This window comes from Chiloscyllium plagiosum, unplaced genomic scaffold (genome assembly GCF_037043375.1).
Source record: "Chiloscyllium plagiosum isolate Xiang-an unplaced genomic scaffold, Cpla_swu_hap1 HiC_scaffold_2, whole genome shotgun sequence".
Taxonomy (NCBI): Eukaryota; Metazoa; Chordata; class Chondrichthyes; order Orectolobiformes; family Hemiscylliidae; genus Chiloscyllium; species Chiloscyllium plagiosum.
Window position 1 is genome coordinate 56,324,789 of NW_028270140.1, and position 27,821 is coordinate 56,352,609.

The 27,821-nt window shown below is 41.7% G+C and overlaps 1 protein-coding gene across 3 annotated transcripts in view; it reads right to left on the reverse strand.

The window, feature by feature from the left end:
• Positions 1 to 27,821, reverse strand: part of zdhhc21 (zDHHC palmitoyltransferase 21) — a 146,732-nt gene that overhangs the window by 31,655 nt on the left and 87,256 nt on the right. For all 3 annotated transcript variants that reach the window (XM_043714352.2, XM_087996891.1, XM_087996890.1), the window contains exon 4: positions 17,319 to 17,430. In XM_043714352.2, coding sequence (XP_043570287.1) covers positions 17,319 to 17,430 — 112 coding nt within the window. The remainder of the gene's footprint in view (positions 1 to 17,318; positions 17,431 to 27,821) is intronic.

Consider the following 27,821-nt stretch of genomic DNA (forward strand, 5'->3'; position numbering starts at 1 on the left):
GGTCAGGTGAATTGGCCATGCTAAATTGCCCGTAGTGTTAGGTAAGGGGTAAATGTAGGGGTATGGGTGGGTTGCACTTCGGCGGGTCGGTGTGGACTTGTTGGGCTGAAGGGCCTGTTTCCACACTGTAATGTAATCTCTGTAAAAAAAAAATAAGTCTGGGGGTTAGCCACAGTCAGTAAGGTGCTTGGTTAGATTGCAGTCCAGATGTTCATGTCTTTGGGGACTGAGCCATAGTCAGTACTATAGATCAAGTGCTACTGGCCTGGGGTTACCAGTAGGTCAGTCACATGGTATTGGGAAATCAGTCAGAGCCTCGGCCAATTCTTCCCACAATGAAACAAAGGGAGGGACTAAGTTTGATGGAAGTGGATGGAAGAGCATTTCATCGTGATCCAGTAGCAGGAAAGCTGGTGATTTGTCCCCAGTGAGTGACCAGAAATTGCAGAGACCAGAAGTGGTTAATAGTTTGGGAGGATGGAGTGGGTAAATGGGCATGATGTAGGTGACATTGAGTATCGTAATCCATGAACTTCAATATAGTGAGTGTTAGACTGAGGAATAGCACTGTGAATGTGAGCTAGCAATGAGATGATGGTGGTACTTTGCAGGTTACACACCTTCTTCCTGCACTATTAGGCAGTGTGTTTCACCTGGTTCATCGCACTGAGCCAGGCTGCTATTTCACTTCAGGCTGGCTGTGTCTGGTGGTCTGGCCTCCTTTGCTGGTCAGCAGAATACAGCACTGACCTCCTCCCCACCCGCCCATTCGTCAGCACTTTCAGGTCTCTGTCAGCTGGATGAGTAGTTCATTAATCTTTCTGGGTTATTTCCTTAGGGGTGATGATCTGGAACCATAGTGTGAAGGCCAGTTCCTGGATTGCAACTTCTGAATTAATGCACAGCTGGTGTTTAAAGAAGCAGTGTGACCACTGCGGAGTCCTGGCTCCTGAGAAAGAATTCCACAAGCCAAGTGCCAAAGAGATGATTAATTAGTGAGCTGAAGAGAGGATTGCAGAACATCAACATTGAGTGAGATTAATACCATCTTTGTCAAAGATATTTTGCCAAAATTGGGAAAGTTCAGCCTATTGTATGGAATTTTCCAGGCTCATCCTGTGCTTTTAAACGTTGATTGGGTGACTTCAATCTCTCAATGAGTTGAAATTGTGCTATTAAAGTTCATGAATATTTTTGGGTATTTCAAGTTACCTGACCTCCTTCTTTCTGCATTCATCAACCCCATCCATGAATGCAACTTTGTTCGGTAAAACAGGAAAAGTGCGTTCACAAACTCAATTACATGTATCTGGTGAGAGAACCTGAAAGATTACAATATTAAAATTGCCCAGGATCATTGCAGTACCGTTCTGTCAGACTCCCATTATTCCTTGATATTCTTCTCTACTAATGTGTGCCTGTAAACTACACTCACAAGTGACTTCTTTCCTTTATGTTTCTTATCTCCACAGAAACTTATTATACATGTTGAATTTCATTACTGTACAGATCTCATCCTTTGAGCGACCCTCCTTTTCCTTTCTTTCTGTCTTTCTAAAATGTCAGTCTCCCTTAAATGTTGAAATCCAAGCTTGGATCATATCATACTCATTTATTTTTATTTGTGTTATCAATTCATCCATCTTGTTACAAATGCTGTGGGCATTCAAATAAAGAACTTTATTTCTGTTGCTTTTACATTTTTTCCTGCTTTGGCCTTATTTACTGCTGCCCTCTTATGCTTGTATGTCCTTTGTTTTCCCATCACACACTAGATATCATTATTCATACTGCTACAGTGCATTGTTACCTTGTACTTTCTCTCTAACATTTTACAAGTCATCTTTCATGTGGACCCGCCCTCCTCATCCTGAGCTATTAGATTTAAAGCCTTCTTTACAGCCTCAGTTATCAGATTCACCAAGGCAATGGTTCAGGTGAAGACCATCCTTATACCACAGTTCCCTCTTTCCCTCATGCTGAAGCCAGTACCTCATGAATAAAAATCCATTTGACCAACACTAATCTCTAACTTAGCACCCTGCAACCACATGGGATCAATGTGGATTTCACCAGTTTCCTCATTTCCCCTCCCCCCACTTTATCCCAGTGCCAAGTCTCAAACTCAGCACCACCCTTCTGGCCTATCCATCACCTTGCCTATCTATCCGCTCCACCCTCCTTTCTGACCTATCACCTTCTCCCCCACCTTTATCTACCTATCACATTATCAGCTACCTTCCCCCAACCCACCCCCCTCCCATCTATGTCTCATGCCTCCCCCGGTCCACATGCCTATTCATGATGAAGGGCTTATGCCTGAAACATCGTTTCTCCTGCTCCTCGGATGCTGCCTGACTTGCTGTGCTTTTCCAGCACCATACTCTCAACCTGCATTCATTTATACCCCAACTCTCACTCTATTCTCATGCCTGCTGCAAATTCATTTTTCTCCACTGTTGTATTCAATACCTCTGTCTTAGAAACCTAAAGTCCAGTAGGCTTTCTAATAGCTCACTTTCCTCCCATCTTCCCGACAATGACATATACAGGATACTCAATCCCTGTAGAGGTCATAAACGTTATCTCTGGAATAATCCATTGACCTGATTCTCTTTTGAACTGTCCCATTTAGTCTATAATGGATTTGCACACGATCAGGAAAAAGAAATCACATCCCAGTGAGACACAGCTGGAGTACATACATAGTTTGGGGAATTTAGAAGCAATATGGGAATTCTGTACAGAGGGGAAGAGGTGTTTTTTGCTTGCTTGTTGGTTCATAGTTAGTAACATTTTTTACAGGATAAATTGAGGCCCAGGATTGGGGCCCAGCACAAAAGAAAGTATATCACAGGAAAACTGTAAGTTCATTAGTTCGTAACAGCTGCTAATTTGACAATTATTTTCTGATTGAAGTTAACAGGAAAATAATTTCAGGTTACAAACTAAAAGACCAGTAGGAAATTGTTAAAAATGAAATTAAGAGCAAAGTAAATAAAATAGAGCTGCAGGGCCAGGCGATATATTGCACCGGCATGATGTCAGAACTGATGAACGCCATTGTGGTTCATCTGCAGCAAATGTTGGTTGCTTGAGGAAGTCTGACTCAGTTGATGAGTTGGAGTTTTGTTTCAAACACTGCGACACATTAGGGAAGGGTAGAGTTACCTGGACATTGGTTCAAGAGGCAGTTGCATTATCTCGAATTTGGTAGATGGTCAGGGAAAGATGGGTATTACAAGTGATGCAGGTAGAGCAATCCAAAAGATAGTACTGAAGGAGCCTCAGCTCAAGGTCATAAACGGGTTTGGGATTATTGCTCCCTGTGTGGATGAGAGTGGGGTGTATAGGAAGGATGAGCAAACCCTCCATAACATTATGGTATAGGGAGCCATTCAAGAGGGGGAACAAAAGAGAAATGTAGCTTGAATCGGGGATAGATCAGTAAGGGGAATAGAGACTGTTTTCAATGGCCAGAATTGAGACTTCAAAAGACTGTTGCTTGCCAAGTACCTGGGTTCAGGATATTTCATCTGAGCTGCAGAGAAACCTGAGGGTAAAGATCCAGGCACTGATGGAGAATGAGCAGCTAGGGCCTAAATTGAAAAGCAGATGATAATGGCAATAATCTCCACAAAAGATTAGTGTGACAGAAATGACTTTGAATTCATGGTACATTTGCACCAGTAATGAGGAAAGAAGGACCTGTTCTGTTGGAACGGGCTCCACTTGAATCATGCTGGGATCAGAGTCCTGAGAAATTGCATAACTGGAGCTGTGGATAGGGCTTTAAACTAAAGACTGTTGGTGGTAGTGGGGGAGTCTGGAGTGTGTGGTGTCAATTGCATTGAAAAGGTTAAAGGGGCAGAGGGTTCAACAGTGATTATTAAAGTTTCCAGAACAAGTAATAGGACAGAGTGTGGAAACGCTCAGGAATATAACTTCAGACACAGCAGATAAAGGACAACTATGAGAAAGGGGACAATCAATAGAGGAGTGAAGGTGTGTGCTGAAATGCATTTAGTATATGAAACAAGGCTAATGAGCTTGTAGCACTGATTGAAATCAGTGTATAATGTTGTGAGTATCACAGAGACATGGCTTGGGAGGTTTGGGAACTATGTATCCAAGGATATTCATCCCATCAAAAGGACAGGTAGAAGGGCTGGGATCGTTTTGTTATAAGAAATTAAATCAAATTAAAATCAAGAAGTGACATATTCAGGTGTAGGATGTGTGGGTAGAATTGAGGAATCCAAAGATAAATAGAGCCTGATGGGAATGTCCATACTGGCCTCCTAGCGGTAGTCAGCGTGTGGGGAAGAAAATAAAACAGGAAATAGAAAAATCATGTAAGAAGGGCACTATTATAATAATCATAGGGACTTCAATATGCTGGTGGACTGGGAAAATCAGGTTGGTAGCAGATCCCAAGGTAAGGAATTCATGGAATGTCTACAAGATGGTTTTTTTTGGAGCAGCTTCTGGTAAAAGCCAGGAGAGAAAGGACAATTCTGGATTTGGTGATGAGGGAGCTTAAAGTCCAGAAACCTTAGGATGCAGTGACCACAATATAATAACATTTACCCTGTAATTTGAGAGGGAGAAGCTGGAATCAGATGTAACAGTAATATATTTGAATGAAGGTGACTACAAAGACACAAGGGAGAAGTTGGCCAGAGTTGATTGGAAGACAATGGAGCAGCAAAATTCCTGGAGGTACTTTGGAAGGCACATCGGAAATTCAACCCAAGGAAGAAGAAGCATATTAAGATGAGGATGAGGCAACCATGGTTGTCAAGGCAAGCATAAAAGCAAAAGAAGAAGCATACATTGTGGTGAACATAAATGGGAAACCAGAGGATTGGGAAGCCTTTAAAAACTGACACAGGATGACTGAAAAAGCAATAAGGGGGGAGGAAAAAAAAAGAATAGGCTAAGCTAACTAGGAATATAAAAGATTTCAAGAGTTTTGTTTGATATAAAAAAACGTAAGACAGAGGCAAGTGTGGACGTTTGACCACTGGAAAATCAAGCTGGAGGAATAGTAATGGGGACAAAGAAATCACATAGAAACTGAATGGGTATTTTGCATCAGTCTTCATGTTGGAAGATACCAGTAGCTTACGAGAAATTCAAGAAAGTCAAGCGATAGAGATGAGTGTAGTGACCATTATTAAGGAGAAGGTGCTGGGGAAGCTGAAAGGTCTGAAGGTGGATCAATCATCCGAGCCAGAAAAACTACACCCAAGAGTTCTGAAGGAGATAGCTGAGGATTTTGTGCAGACATTGGTGATCATCTTTTAGGAATCACTGGAGTCAGGGAAGTTCCCAAGGGACCACAAAATGTCAAAGAAGCAAGGGAGGAAGAAGACAGGAAATTATAGGCTGCTCGGCCTGCCCTTTATCATTGCTAAAATTTTAGAGTTCATTTTTCAGAATGAGACTGGAAGAGCATTGTAAAATAGGGCTGACTCAGCATCAACAAGGGGAGATTAGATTAGATTAGATTCCCTACAGTGTGGAAACAGGCCCTTTGGCCCAACAAGTCCACACCGACCCGCCGAAGAGCAACCCACCCAGACCCATTCCCCTACATTTACGCCTGACTAATGCACCTAACACTATGGGTAATTTATCATGGCCAATTCACCTGACCTGCACATCTTTGGAAGCACCCGGAGGAAATCCACGCAGACACAGGGAGAATGTGCAAATTCCGCAGACAGTTGCCCGAGGTGGGAATTGAACCTGGGTCCCTGGTGCTGTGAGGCAGCAGTGCCAACCACTGAGCCACTGTGCAGCCCTGAATCATGCCTAACAAATCTGTCAGAAGTTTTTGAGCAGGTAATGAGCAAGTTAGACAAAGGAGAGTCAGAAGACATTGATCTATTTGGATTTCCAGCAGACAATGTGGCTGCACAGGAAGCTGCTAATTAAGATAAGAGCCTATTACCATAGAGGTAAGGTACTGGCATGGAATTGGCTGACTGGCAGAGGCAGAGAGTGAGGATAAGATTCTTTTTCAGGTGGCACTGGTAACTATTGGAGTTGTTGGGACCACAGATAATCACGTTATACATTAACAATCTGGACGAAGCGACTGAGGGCATTGTTGCTAAATTTACAGATTACACATAGATAGGTGGAGGAACAAGTAGTGATGATGAAGCAGGAAGGCTACAGAAAGGCTTGGACAAGCTAGGAGAGTGACCAAAGAAGTAGTAGGTGGAATACAACACAGGAATTTGTGATGTTTTGCACTTTGGTAGGAAGAATAGAGAAGTAGACTATTTTCTAAATGGGAAAAGGCTGTGGAAATCTGAAGGACAAACAGACTTGTGAGTTCAGAATTGTCCTAAGGTTAACATGCAGGCTCTGCTAGAAGTTAGGAAGGCAAATGCAACATTATCATTCATTTCAAGAGGGCTAGATTACAAGAACAGAGATGCACTGCGAAGACTGCATAGGGCTCTGGTCAGACCACAGTTGGAGTATTGTGTGCAGTTTCAAGCCCCATATTAAAAGAAGAATGTGCGAGCCTTGGAGGGTGTCCAGAGGAAGTTTACAAGAATGATCCCGGGAGTGAAAGACTTGTCATATGACGAGTGGTTGACAACTCTGGGTCTGTACTGGGTGCTTAGAAGGATGAGGGGATCTCAAAAAAACCCTGACAAAATACTGACAGGGGGATGAGGGTAAAGCAGTTGATGTGGTAAACATGGATTTCAGTAAGGCGTTTGATAAGGCTATTGCACAAAATGCGGAAACATGGGATTGAGGGTGATTTAGCAGTTTGGATCAGAAATTGGCTAGCTGAAAGAAAGAGGGTGGTGGTTGATGGGAAATGTTCATCCTGGAGTTCAGTTACTAGTGGTCTAACGCAAGGATCTGTTTTGGGTATACTGCTGTTTGTCATTTTTATAAATGACCAAGATGAGGGCGCAGAACGATGGGTTAGTAAATTTGCGGATGACACTTAGGTTAGTGGAGTTGTGGATAGTGCTGAAGGATGTTGCAAGTTACAGAGGGTCATAGGTAAGCTGCAGAGCTGGGCTGAGAGGTGGCAAATGGAGTTTAATGTGGAAAAGTGTGAGGTGATTCACTTTGGAAGCAGTAACAGGAATGCAGAGTACTGGGCTAATGGTAAGATTCTTGGTAGTGTAGATGAGCAGAGAGATCTTGGTGTCCATGTATAGTGATCCTTGAAGGTTGCTACCCAGGTTGATAGGGTTGTTAAGAAGGCATATGATGTGTTAGCTTTTACTGGTAGAGAGATTCAGTTTCAGATCCACAAGGTCATGCTGCAGCTGTACAAAACTCTGGTGTGGCCGCACTTGGAATATTGCAGACAGTTCTGGTCACTGCACTATAGGAAGGATGTGGAAGCTTGGGAGATGGTTCAGAGGAGATTTACTAGGATATTGGCCATTACGGAGGGAAGGTCTTATGGAGAAAGGCTGAGGGACTTGAAGCTGTTTTAGTTACAGACAAGAAGGTTGAGAAGTGACTTAATTGAGACATGTAAGATAATCAGAGGGTTAATTAGGGTGGGCAGTGAGAGCTTTTTTGCTTGGATAGTGATGGCTAACACAAGAGGACATAGCTTTAAATTGAGGGGTGATAGATATTGGACAGATGTCAGAAGTAGTTTCTTTAATCAGAGAGTAGTAAGGGCATGAAATGTCCTAAATGCAACAGTAGTAGACTTGCCAACTTTAAGGGCATTTAACTGGTCATTGGACAGACATATGGATGAAAATGGAATAGTCTAAGATATATAGGCTTTAGAATGATTCCACAGGTTGGCGCAACATCGAGGGCCAAAGGACTTGTACTGGGCTGTGATTTTCTGTGAAAGATTTTGTGAAAGGCCAGGATAGAGAGGATGTAGAGAAAATGTTTCCACAAGTAGCACATCCTCAGAGTGAAGAACCCTTTAGAATCGGAGAACCGGTGTGGACTTGTTGGGCCAAAGGGCCTGTTTCCATACTGTAGGGAATCTAATCTAAAATAAAACTGAGATGAAGAATTTCTTCAGCCAGACAATGGGGTTTTTCTGTGGGTGTTTCAGAGAGCTGTGGTGGCCAAGCCATTGAGCGTATTTAAGGTTCAACAGGTGATCAAGGGTTATGGAAAGGAGGCTGGAGAACGAGGTTGAGAAACATATCAGCTATGATCGAAGGGTGGAGCAGACTCGATAAGCCAAAAGGCCAAATTCTGTTCCTATACCTCACGTTACGGTCTTCTTATCATAAGCTCATTACTTTTGATATTCACTTGTGAGACATAGGTGTTGCTGACTGGGCCAGCATTTATTACCCATCCCAGTTTGCCTTTGAGAAGGTGGTGTTCAACTGCCTTCTTGAATTTTAGGAGTACATGGGCTGCAGGTAGACCATTTAAGGACGAGGTTCCAGGATTTAAACCTGTTGATATTGAAGGAAAAGCAATGTGTGGGCACCGTGGTGGCTCAGTGGTTAGCATGACAGCCTAACATCGCTAGAGAGCTAGTTTTGATTATAGCCTCAAGAGACTGTGTGAAGTTTGCACATTCTTCCTGTGTCTGCGTGGGTTTCCTCTGGGTGCTCCAGTTTCCTCCCACAGTCCAAAGATATGCAGGTTGGTGGATTGGCCATGCTAAATTCCACATAGTGTCCAGGGATGTGCAAGCTAGGTGAATTAACCACTGAAATGCAGGGTTGCGGGGTTGGGTAGGGGGTGGTGGGGTTGGGGGGGGGGGGGATTGTGTGGAATATTCTTCAGAGGATTGGTGTGGACCTATTGGGCTGAATGGCCTGCTTTTACACTGTAGGGGTTCTATGATATTTCTAAGTCAGGATGGTGAGTGGCCTGGAGGGGAACTTGCAAGGGATCGATCTTTCCATGTATCTGCTGCCTTGCCCTTCTAAATGGAGGGAGCTGTGGTTTGGAAGTTGCTGGCATAGCAATTTGGTAAATTTCTGCAGTGCATCTTGTAAATGATACACAATGCTACTTTGAGGGATGTGGTGGACAGAGTGAGGGTGTGGTGCCAATCAAGCAGGCTGCTTGTACTGGATGGTGTCAAGCTTCTTGAGTGTTGGAGATGCACCCAACTAGGCAAGTGGAAAGTGTTCTGAAAACAGAAATTGCTGGAAAAACTCAGCAAGTCTGGCAGTATCTGTGGCGAGAAATCAGAGTCAATGTTTTGGGTCCAGTGACCCTTCTTTAGAACTGATGGTAACTAGGAAAAAGTTAATATTCATCATAGAATCTCTACAGAATGGAAGTGTGCCATTCAGCCATTATCAAGTCCATACTGACCCTTTAAAGTGCATGACACCCAGATGCACTTATCCCTGCAACCCTGCATCTCCTTGCCTGCACACCTCTCGACACTATGGGTAATCTAGCATGGCCATTCCACCTAACCAGCCCATCCTTCAGCACTGGGAGGAAACTGCAGCACCTGTAGGAAACATATGCAGACATGGAAGAGAATGAGTAAACTCCACATAGCCACCCAAGAGTTGAAGGCTGTGCAGTTGAGCTTTTCTGGGGCAGTGCAGCATGCCTGAGACAGAGCTGCTGACCAGGGAACACAATAGTTTGTTGAAGCGGCAGGCAACTGGAAGATTGGATTCTTTTTTATGGACAAAACGTCACACCACATTGTGAGCAGCAGAGTAGACTAGATTGAGTGAAGTGCAATTCGAGGGGAAGATGCTGTGGCGCTGTGGGGGATGTGCTGGGAGTCAAGGAGGAGTGGACCAGGGTGTCCCAGAAAGAACAATCCCTAAGGAAAGTTGACAAGGGAGAAGAGGAGAATATTACACACAGATTCCTTTGTAATTGTAATCATCTGCCCATTTACTTTCTTCCTATTCAATATCCATGGCCCCAACCACACCTTTCAGGTGAAACGGCTCTTTACTTGGACTTCACTAATCCCAAACTATTGTATTTGCTGCTCACAATATGGTGTCCAATACATCGGGGAAACGGAGCACAGACTGGGTGACCGCTTTGCAGAACACCCAAATTCTTTCTGCAAAAAAGACCTAAAGCTTCCAGTTGCCTGCCTCTTTAATACTGTGTTCCCTGGCCAATATCTCTGTTTCAAGCTTGATTCAATACTCCAGTGAATCTCAGCGTAGGCTGGAAGAACATTTTCCTCTTGCGAACTGTGCAGCATTCTGGACTTAATGTTGCAATTTTAGGGCTTCAGGCTATTTCTTACCCCAATCCCACACACCAGGTCTTGTCATCACATGGCTGTTATCACACACAACCTATTGTCAGCTACTAAAAGCCCCCATGAGCAGCTATTCATTCCCCCAGACTGATCTTTAACCACTTCTTTGTCTGTCCAACTGTTTTTCTCTCTCTCTGAACACTATTTGCACCTATCATTAACTCTCTGCCCTTGCCCCACCCCAATTCTGCATAAATATCAACCTTTTCTTAAATACCTTCAGTTCTGAAGAGGAGTCACTGGACCCGAAACTTTAACTCTGATTTCTTTCGACAAATGCTGCCAAGCCTGTCTGCGTTTTTCCAGCAATTTCTGCTTTTTCTTGTTTCTGATTTCCAGCATCCACAATTCTTTCACTTTTTTTGGAGAGCATTCTATCACAGTCTTGACTTGTGCCTTGTAAATTTTGGACAGGCTGTGGGGAGTTGCTGCAAGATACTAAGCCTCTGACTTGCTCTTGTAACCAAAGTAGTTACATGGTTTTTCCAGTGAATTTGTTGTTATAACATGTCCACTAATCAAAATTACCAGTGTAATTGTAATACACAGTATTATAATAATGTCTTTCTACAGCAGCAGACTAAATGCCATTTATCCATCTGAGAACTATTTATAGAGCGAGTACGATTCCATTGCATAGACTTGGATCAATTATCTTTTTTGAGCTGCAGATAACTGAAACACAATGGAAAGTAAAACAGATGTTACTTGTTACTGTATCTACAACATTCAGTGCTGCAGACTGCAATAAGTCTGCAAAAAAGACTGATGTATGGTCTTTGGAAACCACCTTGCTTCACAAAGAAATATTGTTTATAGACATATTATTATATTGAATTATGGAGAAAGTACAGCAGTGGTATGTTGGTGTTTATGTTTCTTAGGAACCTCCTTTGCTCTTTTCTCCAATGTGTTTATTCAGTAATGCTGAAACACTATTCATTTCAATTACTTGGAGCAATTAGATTCTCTACAGTGTGGAAACAGGCCCTTCGGCCCAACAAGTCCACACCAACCCTCTGAGGAGAAACCCACCCAGACCCATTTCCCTCTGACTAATGCACCTAACACTATGGGCAATTTAGCATGGCTAATTCACCTGACCTGCACATCTTTGGACTGTGGAAGGAAACCCACAGGAAACCCACGCAGACACGGGGAGAACATGCAAACTCCACACAGACAGTCGCCCAAGGCTGGAATCGACCTGGGATCTTGGTGTTGTGGGGCCGCAGTGCTAACCACTGAGCCACCGTGTCGCCCAATTATCCGCCCTATAGAATTATAAAATCTCTAAACCATTCTAATACATTTATGGATTGCATCACATCCTTTTCATAATTATCATGATCACCACCTTGTGGCCCTTCCACTCTACCTTGTCTTGAACAAACTTCCCAAGCTGTTCACTAGCAATTAATAGGCAAAACTTCTCAGTTAAGGCTTATCTTTGCCAACTTATTTGTGCCTTCTCCAGTGCCTGTCACATCCTTCTTTATAATATCAAATCCAGAACTGTTCATGCTGTTCTAAAATGTGGCCTAACCAAGGTCCAAGACAAGTTTAACAGACCTTTTCTTTCATTTGCAATTCTGTCCCTCTATTAATTTTTTTCTTTTTAAAAGTTCTACTACAAGTTTTTTTTTGCACAGTTGTAAATGGTCTTATTAGCCTGTCACTAGCTTTAGAGAACTGACTATCTGTAACCTTAGCCCCTTTTCCTTTTAGGTTTACAAATAAACTCTTATTTTTCAATGATCATATATCCCAGTTAATCTTACTGCCAAATTCTCTTGTCAAGAGGAAGAAGAAGGCTTATGTTAGGATGAGCCATGAAGGCTCAGTAAGGGCACCTGAGAGTTACAAGTTAGCCAGGAAAGACCAAAAGAAAGAGTTAACAAGAGCCAGGATGGGACTTGAGAAGTCATTGGCAGATAGGATCAAAGAAAACCCAGGTATATCAGGAATAAAAGAATGATTAGAGGAAGATCCAATCAAGGATAGTAGTGCAAAGTTGTGCCTGGAGTCAGAGGAGATAGGGGAAGCACTAAATGTATATTTTTCATCAGTATTCACACTGGAAAAAGACAATGTTGTAGAGAAGAATACTGAGATACAGGTTGCTAGACTATTTGGGATTGAAGTTTACAAGGAGGAGGTGTTAGCAATTCTGAAAAGTGTGAAAATAGATAAGGTAGGCTATTGCACAAAATATGGAGGATTGAAGGTGATTTAGTGGTTTGGTTCAGAAATTGGCTAGCTGAAAGAAGACAGAGGGTGGTGGTTGATGGGAAATGTTCATCCTGGAGCTCTGTTACTAGTGGTGTACTGCAAGGATCTGTTTTGAGGGCACTGCTGTTTGCCATTTTTATAGATGACCTAGATGAAGGTGTAGAAGGATATGTTAGTAAATTTGCGGATGACACCAAGGTTGGTACAGTTGTGGATAGTGCTGAAGGATGTTGTAAGTTACAGTGGGACGTAGATGAGCTGCAGAGCTGGGCTGAGAGGTGGGAAATGGAGTTTAATGAGGAAAAGTGTGAGGTGATTCACTTTGGAAGGAGCAACAGGAATAAAGAATACCGGGTTAATAGTAAGATTCTTGGTAGCTTAGATGATCAGAGAGATTTCAGTGTCCATGTACGTAGATCCCCAAAAGTTGCCACCTAGGTTGATAGGGTTGTTTAGAAGTCTTATGATTTGCTAGCTTTTATTGGTAGAGGGAATGAGTTTCGGAGCCACAAGATCATGCTGCAGCTGTTCAAAAGTCTGGTGCGGCTGCACTTCGAGCATTGCGTTCAGTTCTGGTCGCCACATTATAGGAAGGATGTGGAAGCTTTGGAAAGGATGCAGAGAAGATTTACTAGGATGTTGCCTGGTATGGAGGAAAGGTCTTATGAGGAAAGACTGAGGGACTTCAGGCTGTTTTCATTAGAGAAAAGGAGGTTGAGAGGTGACTTAATTGAAACATGCAAGATAATCAGAGGGTTAGATAGGGTGGACAGTGAGAGGAGAAAGTGAGCACTGCAGATGCTGGAGATCAGAGCTGAAAATGTGTTGCTGGAAAAGCGCAGCAGGTCAGGCAGCATCCAAGGAACAGGAGAATCGACGTTTCGGGCATAAGCCCTTCTTCAGGAAAGAGGACAGTGAGAGCCTTTTTCCTTGGATGGTGATAGCTAGCATGAGAGGACATTGCTTTAAATTGAGGGGTGATAGATATAAGACATATGTCAGAGGTAGTTTCTTTACTCAGAGTAGTAGGAGTGTGGAATGCACTGCCAGCACCAGTAGTAGACTCAAGGGCATTTAAATGGTCATTGGATAAACATATGAATGAAAATGGAATAGTGTAGGACAGATAGGCTTCAGATTAGTTTCACAGGTTGGTGCAACATAGAGGGTAGAAGGGTTTATCCTGCGCTGTAATGTCCTATGTTCTATGTACTTCCAATTCCAGAGATAAAATGGTTAACCACAGTACTTTTTATTATTTCATTGGACATATGAATATCACTGGCTGGTATTTATTGCTAATCCTTAACAATCTTTGAGGAGCTGTCACATTAAAGCATTGCAGCCCACTGCTGTAGGTACACCTACAATAATTTTAGCAAAATTCAAGATTTTGACCCAGCAACATTGAAGGTGCAGTGACATACTTCCAAGTTAGGATAATGAACAATTTGAAGGAGAACTTGCAGGTGGTAGTATTCCCATGTCTCTGCTGTCCTTGTTCTTTCCAATGGTAGTGGCTACATATTGGAATGTACAGTCTAAGTAGCCTTGGCGAATTTCTGCAGTGCACCTTGTCAATGGTACATTCTGCTGCTCCTGATTGTTTGTGGTGGAGGAAGTGACTGGCACTACATCCACAAAAAATTAAGTGTGTTCCTTTGTGTTGGATGCGGGTGCACTCATCCAGGCAAGTGGGAAGTATTCCATCACACTCCTGAATTGTGCCTGTGTAGATAGTGCACTGGCTTTTAGGAGTCAGAATTCAGTGCAGAATTCCTAGCTTCTGACCTGTTCTTGTAGCCACTGATTGTGCGGTGAGTCAATTAAGTTTTTGGTTGATGATAACCCCTAGAATGTTAATGGTCGAGATTTAGTGGTAGTGATGCATTGAATGTCAGAGATGCTGGTTAGATTTCTTTTTGATGATCATCACTGATTGGCACTTGTATCGTAGACAAGGAGGAGGCTGGAAGAACACAGCATTCCAGGCAGCTTCAAAAGGTGGAGAAGTTAACATTTCGGGTCTAACCCTTCTTCAGGACTGGAGGTGGGGTGAAGGAAGCTGCAGATAAAGTTGGGGGGGGGGGGAGAGTTTTTAGTGATGAGATGGTGATTGGTGAACACAGGTCGAGGGTACATCCTGATCGATCAATGGGAAGAATGAATCCAGTAGGTGGCTTGTTAATTAGCACTTATCAGTCTAAACATGTTAACAGGTCGTGTTGCATTTGGACATGGACTGCATCAGTATCTGAGGAGTTGGGAATGGTGCGGAATATTGTGCAATCATTAGCAAACATTCCCCATAATCATTTTTGAAGCAGTGGGAGATGAATGGGCCAAGGATATGAAGAACTTCCTCAGAGATGTCCTGGAGCTGACATGTTCTGCACCTCATATTTGAAGAAGTTCTTCATATCCTTAGCCCAACCATCTTTCACTGCTTCATCATTTCCCTTCATCATAAGACCAGAGGCGGGGATGTTCGTTGATGATTGCACAATGTTCTGCACTATTCCTAACTCCTTAGTTACTGAAGGAGTTCATGGCCAAATGCAACGAGACCTGTTTAACAGGTTAAGACTGATATGCGTCAATTAATAATTGTACTACATAAGTGCCAGGCAATGATGATAAACAAAAAGAACTCTAACCAGCACCTTGATATTCAGTGCATCACTATCGTTTCAACAACAACAATTATTTTCCTTTTGTACTAGATATGATTCCAACCAGTGGAGAGTTTGCCCTTGATTCTCAGTGACCCTAGTTTTGCTAGATCTTCTTCACAGAATCCCTACAGTGTGGAAACAGGTTATTTGGCCCAACAAGTCCACACCGACCCTCCCAAGAATAACCCACCCAGACCCATTCCCCTACCCATTAGTCCACATTTACCCCTGACTAATGCATCTAACCTACACATCCCTGAACAATATTTAGCATGGCCAATTCACCTAACCTGCACATCGTTTGGATTGTGGAAGGAAAACGGAGCACCCGGAGGAAACCCACGCAGACATGGAGAGAATGTGCAAACTCCATGCAGACACTCACCCAAGGCTGGAATCAAACCCGGATCCCTGGCACTGTGAGGCAGTAGAGCTAACCACTGAGCCACTGTGCTGGCCCAGCCACTGAGCCATCATGTCACACTCAGTTAAATGTGGCCTTGATGTCAAGGGCAGTCATTCTCCCTTCACTTCTCGAATTCAGTTCTTGTCTCTATATTTGCACCAAGGTTGTAACAAGTTCAGGAGTCATCATTTCACATCTTTTATCTTAATTATCCAGAATCCACACTCTCTGTAACCAGCTTGTTATCAACTGAGCTACTCAATACTCTGACTCCGTGCTCTGCCTTTTGTCTTCGGTCCACTAAACAGTACCTTCCTGAAGGCATTTTGAAAGTCTGTGTATGTTTCAGGCATTGCAAAACCTTGGCTAACTCTTATTTATTCTTTGATAAAGTTACAACAAGATTGGTCGGGCAAGACATTTCCATTTGATATCCACATTTATCATTATTAATGAGTAGTTTCAACATACTTTTCCATGTTATTGGTGAATAAAGATTGTGCATTTATCATACCAGCAACATGACACTAACTGATCTACAGTACCTGTTAGGAGTGCATTCAACAAAGCAGTCTAAATATCTGGTCAGTAGGTTGATTATCTATTTTAGGAATCGGCTTCTAAGTCAGTTGACTAACTAAAAATCCTCCTTTACCCTACACCAACAAGTTACGAATGTGGTATTTATTATTTCCACATTGCCTGATCTGATCAACCTGCAAAATTAACAAGTGGTAGCTCTGAAAAACTGGATAAAGACCGTGCTCTCTGAGTGATTGTACCCAGTGCCTATACTGGATTCATTTTCAAAATGTGCTGTTCCTCAAATACCAAGTGGTTAAGGGAAGAGGCAAAATCTTGGTAGATGGACTATAATGTGGGAAATGTGAAGTTTTGCACAATGGCAGGAAGAATAGAGAATTAAGTAACATCCTTAAGGAGATGAAATACTTAACCAATAGAGGAGCAGATAATTAAATGGAGAAAAAATGCAGAAGGTTGTGGACCAGAGGGAGTTTTAAAATCCTTGCCCATGAATCACAAAATGCTAGCATCTTAGTTCAAAGGATAACAGGGAAGGAAAATCAAATGTTGGCCTTCATTTCAAAGGAAATAGAGTACAAAAGTAGGAAGGTTTTGCTAAAGCTATACAAGGTATTAGAAATCCCACAGCTGGAATATGGCCCTTTTATCTAAGGAAAGATATCCTGGCATTGGGAGTACTTCAGAGAAGGTTTATTGATGGACACCAGATCGGAAGAGTATGTCTTTAGAGGAAACTTTGAGTAGGTTGGAATATAGAAAAATGAAATGTGATCTTAGTAAAACATATAAGATTCTTCAGGGACTTGATGGGGCAGATGTGGAAAGGTTTTTCCCCCTTGTCAGAGAGTGTAGGGCCAATCTCAAAATAAGGGATTGCACATTTAAGGCAGAGCTGGTGAGGAATTTCTTCTGAGGATCGTGAATCTGTGGAACTCTTTGTCACAGAGCACTGCAGAGGCTGCGATGAAGTATTTTCAGCTCAAAGATAGGCAGATTTTCAACCAGTCAGGCAATTCAGGATTGTGGAGAAAAGACAAGAAAGTGGGGTTGAGGATTATTAGGTCAACTATGATCTTATTCAATGGTGGAGCAGACTTGGTGGGCTGAATGGCCGACTTCTTATCAAAGCTCACACATAAGTTGTCTTGTTTGATTTTTAGCATATATGTACATGTTATATCTTTTCAATGTCAGATTTGAAAGTTTAATAAAAGCTTACCAGGGACAATGGTGATCCATTTTCCGAACACAGTGCCCACACCGACTGCAATGGTGAGATCGCTTTGGTCTCATCTTGTTACATTTATTACATATTTCCCAGAGTTGTCTTTCTGGAAACAAAAAGATATTACTTTATTTTTCAAATCCTAATGATTGATTATAGAAATTACCACTTCCTCAAAGTAACATCCTTAAGGAGATGAAATACTTAACCAATAGGAGGACATTTCATTTCCATTCAATGACAATGTATTACCACATTCAAACTTTGGGAAGGGACCTCAGGCAATATATTGTAATCAGCCTAAGTCTGAAACAATCTCAAGACTTTAACAAAAGTGCTGGACTGTGGTTCAACTGGGCCACAGAGCATTGGCTCTCGTTAGGCATGCTTCCACAAATCCTTTTACCAAAATCAAAGACTGTTATAGCGTAAGAGACCATTTGACCCCACTTGTCTGTACTGGCTCTTAAAGCAGCTGTACTTTGCCCATAGCTGTGCATTTTATTTTATGAGATTAAACTCTCACATTAAAACAAATTCTGCTTTTCTATTCTTTCGGCCCACAGAGAGGAAATAGAATTCTGGAACTTGCTCTTTCAAAAGACTGTACATTTTCAATTGAAATTTAAAAGGTTGAGAGCAATTGATTTTTGGTTGACAAGAGTATGGAGGGTTATGGTACATAGAATGATGCATAGAGTGGAAAGAAATCTGATGGAGAATGGTGGAGTTGTGCCAACATCACTACACCAGTAATCTGGAGAGCCATGCTCTAGGGGCATGGATTCAAATTCACCATTAAGACATTGGTGTAATTTACATTCTAGGAAGGAAGAATATAATAATGCTTTGCTTCACAGCCAATAAATAATGGCAAACACAGCGTACAACAATGTCTTCAGTATTGATCAGAACCTGAGAAATAAGCAGATACGGTCTCTTTTAATATATTGTCTGAAGTAGTGAACCATCAGTACAGTAAGTTCAATCGACCTACACCTCTGATCAATGTCAGGAGTGAAAATTGTAAAGTGAAGTTTTATGCATTTTCTATTCTCTATATCTGAAAGGCTTGACCTAACAAAGACTTCACCACAGACTGCAGAAGAATGCTCTTTCCTACATTTATTTATGTATATATATCAAAGAAACTATTAATTTGGGAGCAAAAATGATCGCTTCGAACATATTTACATCCAAGTGGATTTTGCCTAGCCTTAAGTCCATTTGATCTTTCAGACTTGCTCTTTTCAAACTTCTTTGCAGAAGGTAACCCTGTAGATATTAATACATTCATGGGTACCCTGTCACACAACATTTGCAAAGAAGTGCAAATAAAAAATTATGTATTCATATATAGCAACAGAAATATGATACTTGTAAATCAAAAGCACAGAAATAATATCTGATTTGTAATCATTTTGGAAACTAATATTATTATAAGGAAAAAGAATGGGATGAAATGAAAGCACGAAATAAGTTAAAAATAATGTTAATAATTTTGAAACAACATTTTCAATCCAGAAGCATCACATACAAACATCGAGATTGGGAAATTCATGACTTATAATCATAGACTCATAGAGATGTACATAGAAACAAACCCTTCGGTCTAACTCATCCAGGGCAACCAGATATCCTAAAACCAATCTAGTCCCATTTGCCAGCATCTGCCCCATATTCCTCTCAAGTCTTCCTATTCATGTACCCATCGAGATGCCTTTTAAATATTGTTATTGTACCAGCCTCCACCAGCTCCTCTGACAGCTCTTTCCATACACGCACCACCTTCTGTATGAAAACGTTGCCCTTTACGTCCCTTTTAAATCTTTCCTCTCTCACCTTAAACCTATGCTCTCTAGTTTTGGACTCCTCTATTCTGGCTATTGACTCTATCCATGCCCTTCAAAATTTTATAAACCTCCATAAGGTCTTCCCTTAACCAGGAAAATGAGCCCCAGTCTTATCAACCTCTCCCGATAACTCAAATCCTCCAACCCTGGCAATATCCTTGTAAATCTTTTCTGAACCCTTTCAAGTTTAACAGCATCTTTCCTATATCAGGAGGACCAGATTGAATGCAGTATTCCAAAAGTGGCACAATAAATGTCCTGTAGAGCCGCAACATGACCACTTATTTTAAAAAGTTTAAAACTTGGCATAAAATATCTCAGCCCATACTTTTTGACTCTTGGGCCCTGCCATAATGCCGATAGAATTACGAAATGATTATCAATACAAAAAAAAACAGAATTTAATCAAGAACAAATGTATTTCCAATTCTTGAGTTTTGGCATTCAACATGCAATTTAAAACTAGTTTCTTTCAGATCTCGCATAAAAAGCATCATACCCACAGAAACACTCTCCATGCTCCCTTTGTGCCACCTCACACAGCCACCCAGTTTAGATCCTCCATACCAATCTATTCCCTTCTGCCCACTCCTATAGTCCATTATTTTTATATTTAGTAGTCCACTGCTATTTTTCTTTCACTTTCTCTTTCTATCTCTTTCTTATTACTCCTCTCAGCAAAGTGTGTGAGTTGAACTTTTATGGGTCAGTGCATTGAGTATGGGATTTGGGAGGTCATATTGTGGCTGTATAAGAAATTAGTTGGCCACTTTTGAAATACTGCATTTAATTCTGGTCTCCCAAGGATGTTGTGAAACTTGAATGTGTTCAGAAAAGATTTACAAGGATGTGGCCAGATTTGGAGGGTTTGAGCTAAACGAAGAGGCTGAATAGGCTGGGGTGATTTTCCCTGGAGCATCGGAGGCTGAGGGGTGAACTTATAGAGGTTTATGAAATCATGAAGGGCATTTAAATGGTAACTATGCAAGATCTTTTCCCCAGGGTGGAGGAGTCCAAAGCTAGAGGGCATAACTTTATGGTGAGAGGGGAAAGATTTAATGGGGACCTAAGGGCAACTTTTTCACATGAAGGGAGGTGCATGCATGGAATGAGCTGCCAGAGGAAGAGGTGGATGATGGTACAATTTCAACATTTAAAAGCCATCTGGACGGGTAAATGAGGAGGAAGGGTTTTGAGGGAAATGAGCTAAATGCTAGCAAATGGGCCTAGATTTATTTATTTTTCTGGTCGGCATGCATGAGTTGGGCCATGCTGTACAGCTCTATGACCATGGGAAACTGGTTAGCAAGGTTAGGTCTCATGGAATGCAGGGAGAACTAGCCATCTGGATACAGAACTGGCTCAAAGGTAAAAGACAGAGAGTGATGATAGAGGGTTGTTTTTCAGACTGGAGGCCTGTGACCAGTGGGATGCCACAAGGATCGGTGCTGTGTCCACTCCTTTACATCATCATTTATACAAATGATTTAGACGTATAGTTAGTTAAGCGGTATAGTTAGTAAGTTTGGACATGACACCAAAATTTGGAAGTGTAGTGGACAGCAAAGAAGGTTACCTCAGATTTCAATAGGATCTTGATCAGATGGGCCAATGAGCTGAGAAATGTCAAATGGAGTTTAATTTAGATAAATACAAGGTGCTGCATTTTGGGAAAGCAAATCCTAACAGGATTTATATATTTAATGGTAAGCTCATTGGGAGTGTTGCTGAACAAAGAGACCTTGGAGAGCAGGTTTATAGCTCCTTGAAAGTGGAGTCACAGATAAATAGGATAGTGAAGAAGGCATTTGGTATACTATCCTTTATTGGTCAGAGTATTGAGTATAGGAGTTGGAGCTGAAAATGTGTTGCTGGAAAAGCGCAGCAGGTCAGGCAGCATCCAAGGAGCAATCGACGTTTCGGGCATGAGCCATGCCCGAAACGTCGATTCTCCTGCTCCTTGGATGCTGCCTGACCTGCTGCGCTTTTCCAGCAACACATTTTCAGCTCTGATCTCCAGCATCTGCAGTCCTCACTTTCTCCTATAGGAGTTGGAGGTCATGTTGTGGCTGTACAGGATATTGGTTAGGCCACTTTTGGAATATTGCATGGGGGGCACGGTGGCACAGTGGTTAGCACTGCTGCCTCACAGAACCGGAGACCCGGGTTCAATTCCCGCCTCAGGTGAGTTTGCACGTTCTCCCTGTGTCTGCGTGAGCTCCCTCCGGGAGCTCCAGTTTCCTCCCACAGTCCAAAGATGTGCAGGTCAGGTGAATTGGCCATGCTAAATTGCCCGTAGTGTTAGGTAAGGGGTAAATGTAGGGGTATGGGTGGGTTGCGCTTCGGCGGGTCGGTGTGGACTTGTTGGGCCGAAGGGCCTGTTTTCACACTGTAATGTAATCTAATCTAATCAATTCTGGTCTCCTTCTCATTGGAAGGATGTTGTCAAACTTGAAAGCATTCAGAAAAGACTTACAAGGATGTTGACAGGGTTGGAGGATTTGAGCTGTCAGAAGAGGTTGAATAAGCTGGGGCTGTTTTCCCTGGAGCGTCGGAGGCTGAGGGGTGACTTTATCGAGGTTTATTAAAATCATGAGGGGCATTGATAATTTAAATAGACAAAGTCGTTTCCCAGGGTTGGTCTCTCCAGAACTAGACGGCATAGGTTTAGGGTGAGAGAGGAAAGATATAAAAGAGACAAACCTCGATAAGGTTCCCCTCAGCCTCTGACACTCCAGGGAAAATAGCCCCAAGTCTATTCAACGTCTCCCTATAGCTCAAACCCTCCAAAGCCAGCAACATCCTTGCAAATCTTTTCAGAACCCTTTTGAGTTCAACAATGTCCTTCCTAGAGCAGGGAGACCAGAATTGAAAGCAGTAGTCCAAAAGTGGCCTAACCAATGTCCTGTACGGTTGCAACATGACCTCCCAACTCTGATACTCAATGCACTGACTAATAAAGGCAAGCATATCAAACACCTTCTTCACTATCCTGTCTATCATCAACTCCACTTTCAAGGAACTATGAACCTGCACCCTAAGGTTGCTTTTTTCGGCAACACTCCCCAGGGCCTTACCCTTAAATGTATAAGTCCTGCCTGATTTGCCCAAAATGCAACACTTCACATTGATCTAAATTAAAGTCCATCTGCCACTCCTCAGTCCATTGGCCTATCTAATCAAGATAACCTTCTTTGCTGTCCACTACACCATCATTTTTTGTGTAATCTGGAAACTTACTAACCATATCACCGATATTCACATCCAAATCATTTATATAAATGACAAAAAACAATGAACCCAGTACAGAATCTTGTGGCACACCACAGGTCTCAGGCTTCCAGTCTGAAAAGCAACCTTCCACCACCATCCCCGTCTCCTATCTTCAAGCCAATTTTGTATTCAAATAGTTAGCTCTCCTAGGATTCCATATGATATACCTTTCTCACCAGTCTACAATGCAGAACCTTGTCGCACTGGTTGATTCAATAGGATTATGACAGGGATGAGAAGCTATGTTACCATCACTATCAACATCTTGTGGTTAGCATTGACCAGAAACCCAACTGGACTAGCCATATAAATAAAGTGGCTACAACAGCAGGTCAGAGGCTAGGAAAACTGCAGAAAACAACTCATTGACTCCCCAAAACCTGTCCACCATTCAGAAGACACAAGATAGGAGTGTGATGAAATACTCATTACTTTCTGGACGGGTGCATCTCCAACAAAAATAATTGTTGCCTCTATTCCTGATTGAAGCTTGGCACCATCTAGGACAAAGTAACCCGCTTGATTGCACTATTCCTTCCACCACTGACACTCACCAGTGTGTGCTATCTACAATGATATGGAGGTCCTGGTGTTGGACTGGAGTGGACAAAGTTAACTACAAGCTTTTGGAGCGCCGCTCCTTCATCAAGCAGGTAGTGAGGCAGGATTGTAGGACACGGAATTTATAATAAAAGATCAAAGTGTCATACAATTAATGCAATCTATTCAACAAACATAAATTGCTGATAAGTCTTAATGACTTAGAATGGGTTGCAGGTTTCGATTCATTAATATTAAACTTATACTTCCAAATAAACCTGGACTATAATCTGGTGTTGTGGGATTTTTAACTCTATTTGCAAGATACATTGCAGAAATTCACCAAAGATCCTTAGACAGCACATTCCAAATCCACAACCCTGCCAGCTGCAAGGACAAGGGCAGCAAATATATATGTTAACACCTACTCCAAGTTCCCCTCCAAGTCATGCATCATCCTGACAAGGAAATATATTGCTTTTCCTTCACTGAGTCAAAACTTTGGAATTTCTCCCCAAATTTCTACTTTTAGCACTCGGACTGCAACAATTCAAGAAGGCAGCTCACCAACACTTTTTCAAGGGCAATTAGGGACAGGCAATAAATGCTGGCCAGGCAGAAGTGAGGACTGCAGATGCTGGAAACCAGAGTTTAGATCAGAGCAATGCTGGAAAAGCACAGCAGGTTAGGCAGCATCCGAGGAGCAGGAAAATCGATGCTTCAGGCAAAAGCCCTTCATCAGGAATAGAGGCAGGACGCCTCCAGGGTGGAGAGATAAAATCCTGGAGTCTTCCTGCCTCTATTCCTGATTAAGGGCTTTTGCCCGAAACGTCGATTTTCCTGCTCCTCGGATGCTGCCTGACCTGCTGTGCTTTTCCAGCACTGCTCTGATCTAAATGCTGGTCAGTCAGCAACACTCACATCCCACAAATGAATTAAAAAGAAAGTTATTCAGAATTAAGATACATACTTCAAACAGAACTCTCTTGTCCATTTGCAACCCTAAATTTTTCATTTTACCTCTCTTAATGTGACTTCAGTTACTCAGAAGTATAGTATTTTTATGATAACACAAAACATTTTAGATGTGAAACAAACAAAACAGAAATGCATGGAGAAACTCAGCAGGTCTGAAAACATCTTTGGAGAGAAAACAATTAATCCTTTGAATCCTTTGACTTTTCTTCAGAATGGGAAGCAGCTAGGAAAAGGTGGTATTAAAGCTGATTATGGGGTTAGGAGGAAATGGGTTACGTGGGTAGTTGGAGACGGAGAATGGAGAAAAAAGAATGGGCAGGCAAAGGTATTGTTGATAGTAAGCCAGGAAGAAGAGAAGCTACAAAGGTGATAGTGGGGACTTAGTAGTTGATAATGGGTTGGGTGTACTGAAAGCAACCCACTTCATGATTGAACCTGGGGTAATGTAACAGACCAGAAATTGAGTGTTAATGTTCAAAAATTGTTAAAACAGATATTGAGTCCTGAAGGCTGTAATGTATCTAAGTAGAACCTGAGGTGTTGTTCCTACAGCTTGTGTTGAGTTTCACTGGAGCACTGCAAGAGACCTTCGACAACAATGTTGACATGGGAACAGAATGGAGTACTGAAGTTGCAGGCAACTCGAAGCTCAGAGTCATTGTTACAGAAGGAATTTTAATTACATGTTTTAGTAAATCCATAAATGATAAGCATGCTATTGAAAGTCAAAGGTGAGGTCATTTCTTCAAGTCAATATCATTCCAGGCAGGGCTTTTGTGGTGCATTGATAGTGTGCAAATCCCACCTGCTCCAGAGGTGTGTACTAACATCTCTAAACAAACATTAGTAAACATTAATAATACTGGGACAAAATTATAAACTGCTGGAAAAGCTCAGCAGATCTGGCAACATCAATGGAAAGAAATCAGAGTTAATATTTCAAATTGAATGACCGTTCCTCCCTGTGCTTTTCTAATAATATCTATTTTCTGTCTCTGATTTGCAGCATCTGCAGTTCTTTCAGTTTTCTCAATAATTCTGGGATTAGGAGGAGTAAATTTAGGAGATCATTCATTTTCTGTTTCCTTCTTTTAAGAAATTACTTTGCACATTCTCCTTTCTCCTGAACATTACAAACTCCCAGAGGCAGCAGGGGCCCTGAGGTCACAGCAGTGGTCAACTAGCGTGACTCCCCACCATCTGTGAGGACACTCCTCTAACTTCTATCCTTGTTTCCTTGTCCCTCTGTTAATTCATTGAAGCTAATAGAAATGGATGGAACTGGTTAGGATACATTTAACCACTGAGAATGAGGTGTCAATTGAACACAAAAGTTAAACTGCCCAGACAGAATTATTTGAACAAGTTGCTTAGATGGAAAATATAATGCACCTGGTGCACCAGCTAAAATGAAAAGCCATCTTATTCACATTTTCTATCTTTGTGTTTGCAATTCATGAACTTATCGTCCTAATAAAAAACAACTATACTCCAGCGAACAATTATTTCTCAGTTTCCATGCAGGCAGCATAATGGGTCTTATGGCATTTTTTTCCAAAGAATCTAAAAATAAAATCAGCGTATATACTGAGCATCCATATAAAGTCAACGGAATATTCTCTTTCTGATCAAATAACCAAACTCTTGCTCCTCAGAAGCGCAGCATGATATTGAATCTAAACAGCTGTTACTAACTCAGTAAATAAAGTGATGTGATTGTGAAGTACAGCCAAGCACAGCACTCTCTTCCTTCTTCTGTTTGGTGAGTAATTTGTGGATTTGTTTTGATGACCACACGTTATAGGAAGAAGCCAGCACTGACATGATGGCCTCCAATCTCCTCTGTGTGCACATTAAAGTTTTCTATTATTATTCACTCTACAGCAAGCAGATGCAATTAACATGTTGATATGCAAAGTGAACAATGTACATTGGTGATTGGATGAGGCGTAAGACAAGAGATGAGTAAATATGCTTTCAGCTTGGAATACCATGTTTTGTACTAGACAAAGATGAAAATCCTTCTTCCCTGTCTGATAATTTAGATTAGCTAGTCTCCGCGCTAACAGTCATAGATTCATAATTTATTTGCTACTAAATTGATAACCTTTCTTCAAGATCTTATTGGACATTCCTCTGAAATCCGCGGTTTCCAATCTCTCTCTCTCCTCCAAAAAAAAACAAAGAACTGTGGATACTAGAAATCTGAAATCTGAAACAAAAACGAAAATTGTTTGAGAAACTCCGCATTTGTGGCGAGGAAGCAGAGTTAACAATTCAGGTCCAGTGACTGTTCTTCAGAATTGATTGTAGCTAAGAAAAGGTCATAATACCTGCTGAAGCTGGGGTGGGGAATGGGATAGGAATAAACAATAGGTAGAAGTGACCCTCCCCTCCCCCAGCAGAGACAAAGCGAACAGTGATTGAACAGTTAAGTGAATTGGTAAAAGTCATTCTGGGAGAATCAATAGCTGCGAATGATGGCCATTATTCCTCTCCTGCACACCACTCCATCTTCAGCATATATGCAATCCTTTTCTAGCCACAATCAGTCCTGAAGAAGGGTAATTGAACATAAAACATTAACTCTGTTTCCTCTCCACAGATGCTGCCAAATCTGCTGAGTTTCTCCAGCTTTTATTTCTGCGACCAGATCTCACTTTGCAGACAAAGTTAACCATCACTGATGCTGGGATTCTAAAAAGTGGAATATGCTACAGAAAATTTGCCTCATTTGTGATTGGCAGTCTGTTTCCAGTGAGATTCCATAGCGCTCAGTGCTGGGGCCTTGTACATTTTCTGATTGTTTATGACTCAAATGTAGTGGTTCTGATCAATAGGTCTGTGAATGATACAAAAATTTGAAGGATGATAAATAATGAGCTGAATAGCCATAAACTGCAGAAGGATATCAATATACTGGTCAGGTGGGGAGATCGGTGTTAAATGTAATTTAACCTGGAAATGTGTGAAGTAATGCACTTTGGGAGAGAAAGCAAGGCAAGGGATTACACCGTGAATATAAGAAACTAGAAGGTAATGAAGATTAGAGAGACTTTGGTGTTCATTTCCATGGATCTCTGATGTTGGCAGGGCAAGTTGATAAGATGAAATACATACCTTAATTAAACGAGTTACAAGAAAATAAGAGCACTCCGGTTGTGCAAAATTGCAATAAAATATTGTTTAAGCTACAGCTGGAACACTATGTGTCATTCTGGTCACCACATTATAGGAGAGATGGTGCAGTGGAGATTCATCAAAATGTTGCCTTCGCTCGAGGATCTGAGCTATGAGAAAAGTTTGGATAGGCCAAGGCTGTTTACATTGCAGCAGTGAAGCTTGAAAAGGAACCTAACAGAGATTATGAACAACATAGATATAAAGATAGAAAAGCACTTTTTCCATGAGTAGAGAGGACAATAACCAGATATAAGGTTGAGAGCAGAGTTGAGATGTTTTGCTCACCAGAGTGGTGAGAGTCTGGAGACACTGTCTGAATGTGTGGTTCAATCACAAACTGTGGAAACATTTAAATATCTGTGTTGCCATAACCTAAATGGGTACAGGCCAAGTAGTATAAAACAGAATTAATGTAGTCAGATTTTTGTTCACTTGTGCAGACTGTGCCCAATGGCCTCCTTCTGTGCTGTAAACATTTATGAGTCTACGAAACACCAGTTGAATTTGAGTCAGCTATTTCACAGAAGCATAGAGTCATACAGAAGCAGGCACCTCAGCCTACCAGGTCCTTGACAACTAACAAACACTAATCCTATTTATCTACACTTGGTTCCTAGCTTATTAAGCTCTGGAATGTTAAGTGCTCATGCAGATGCTTCTTAAGCATTTC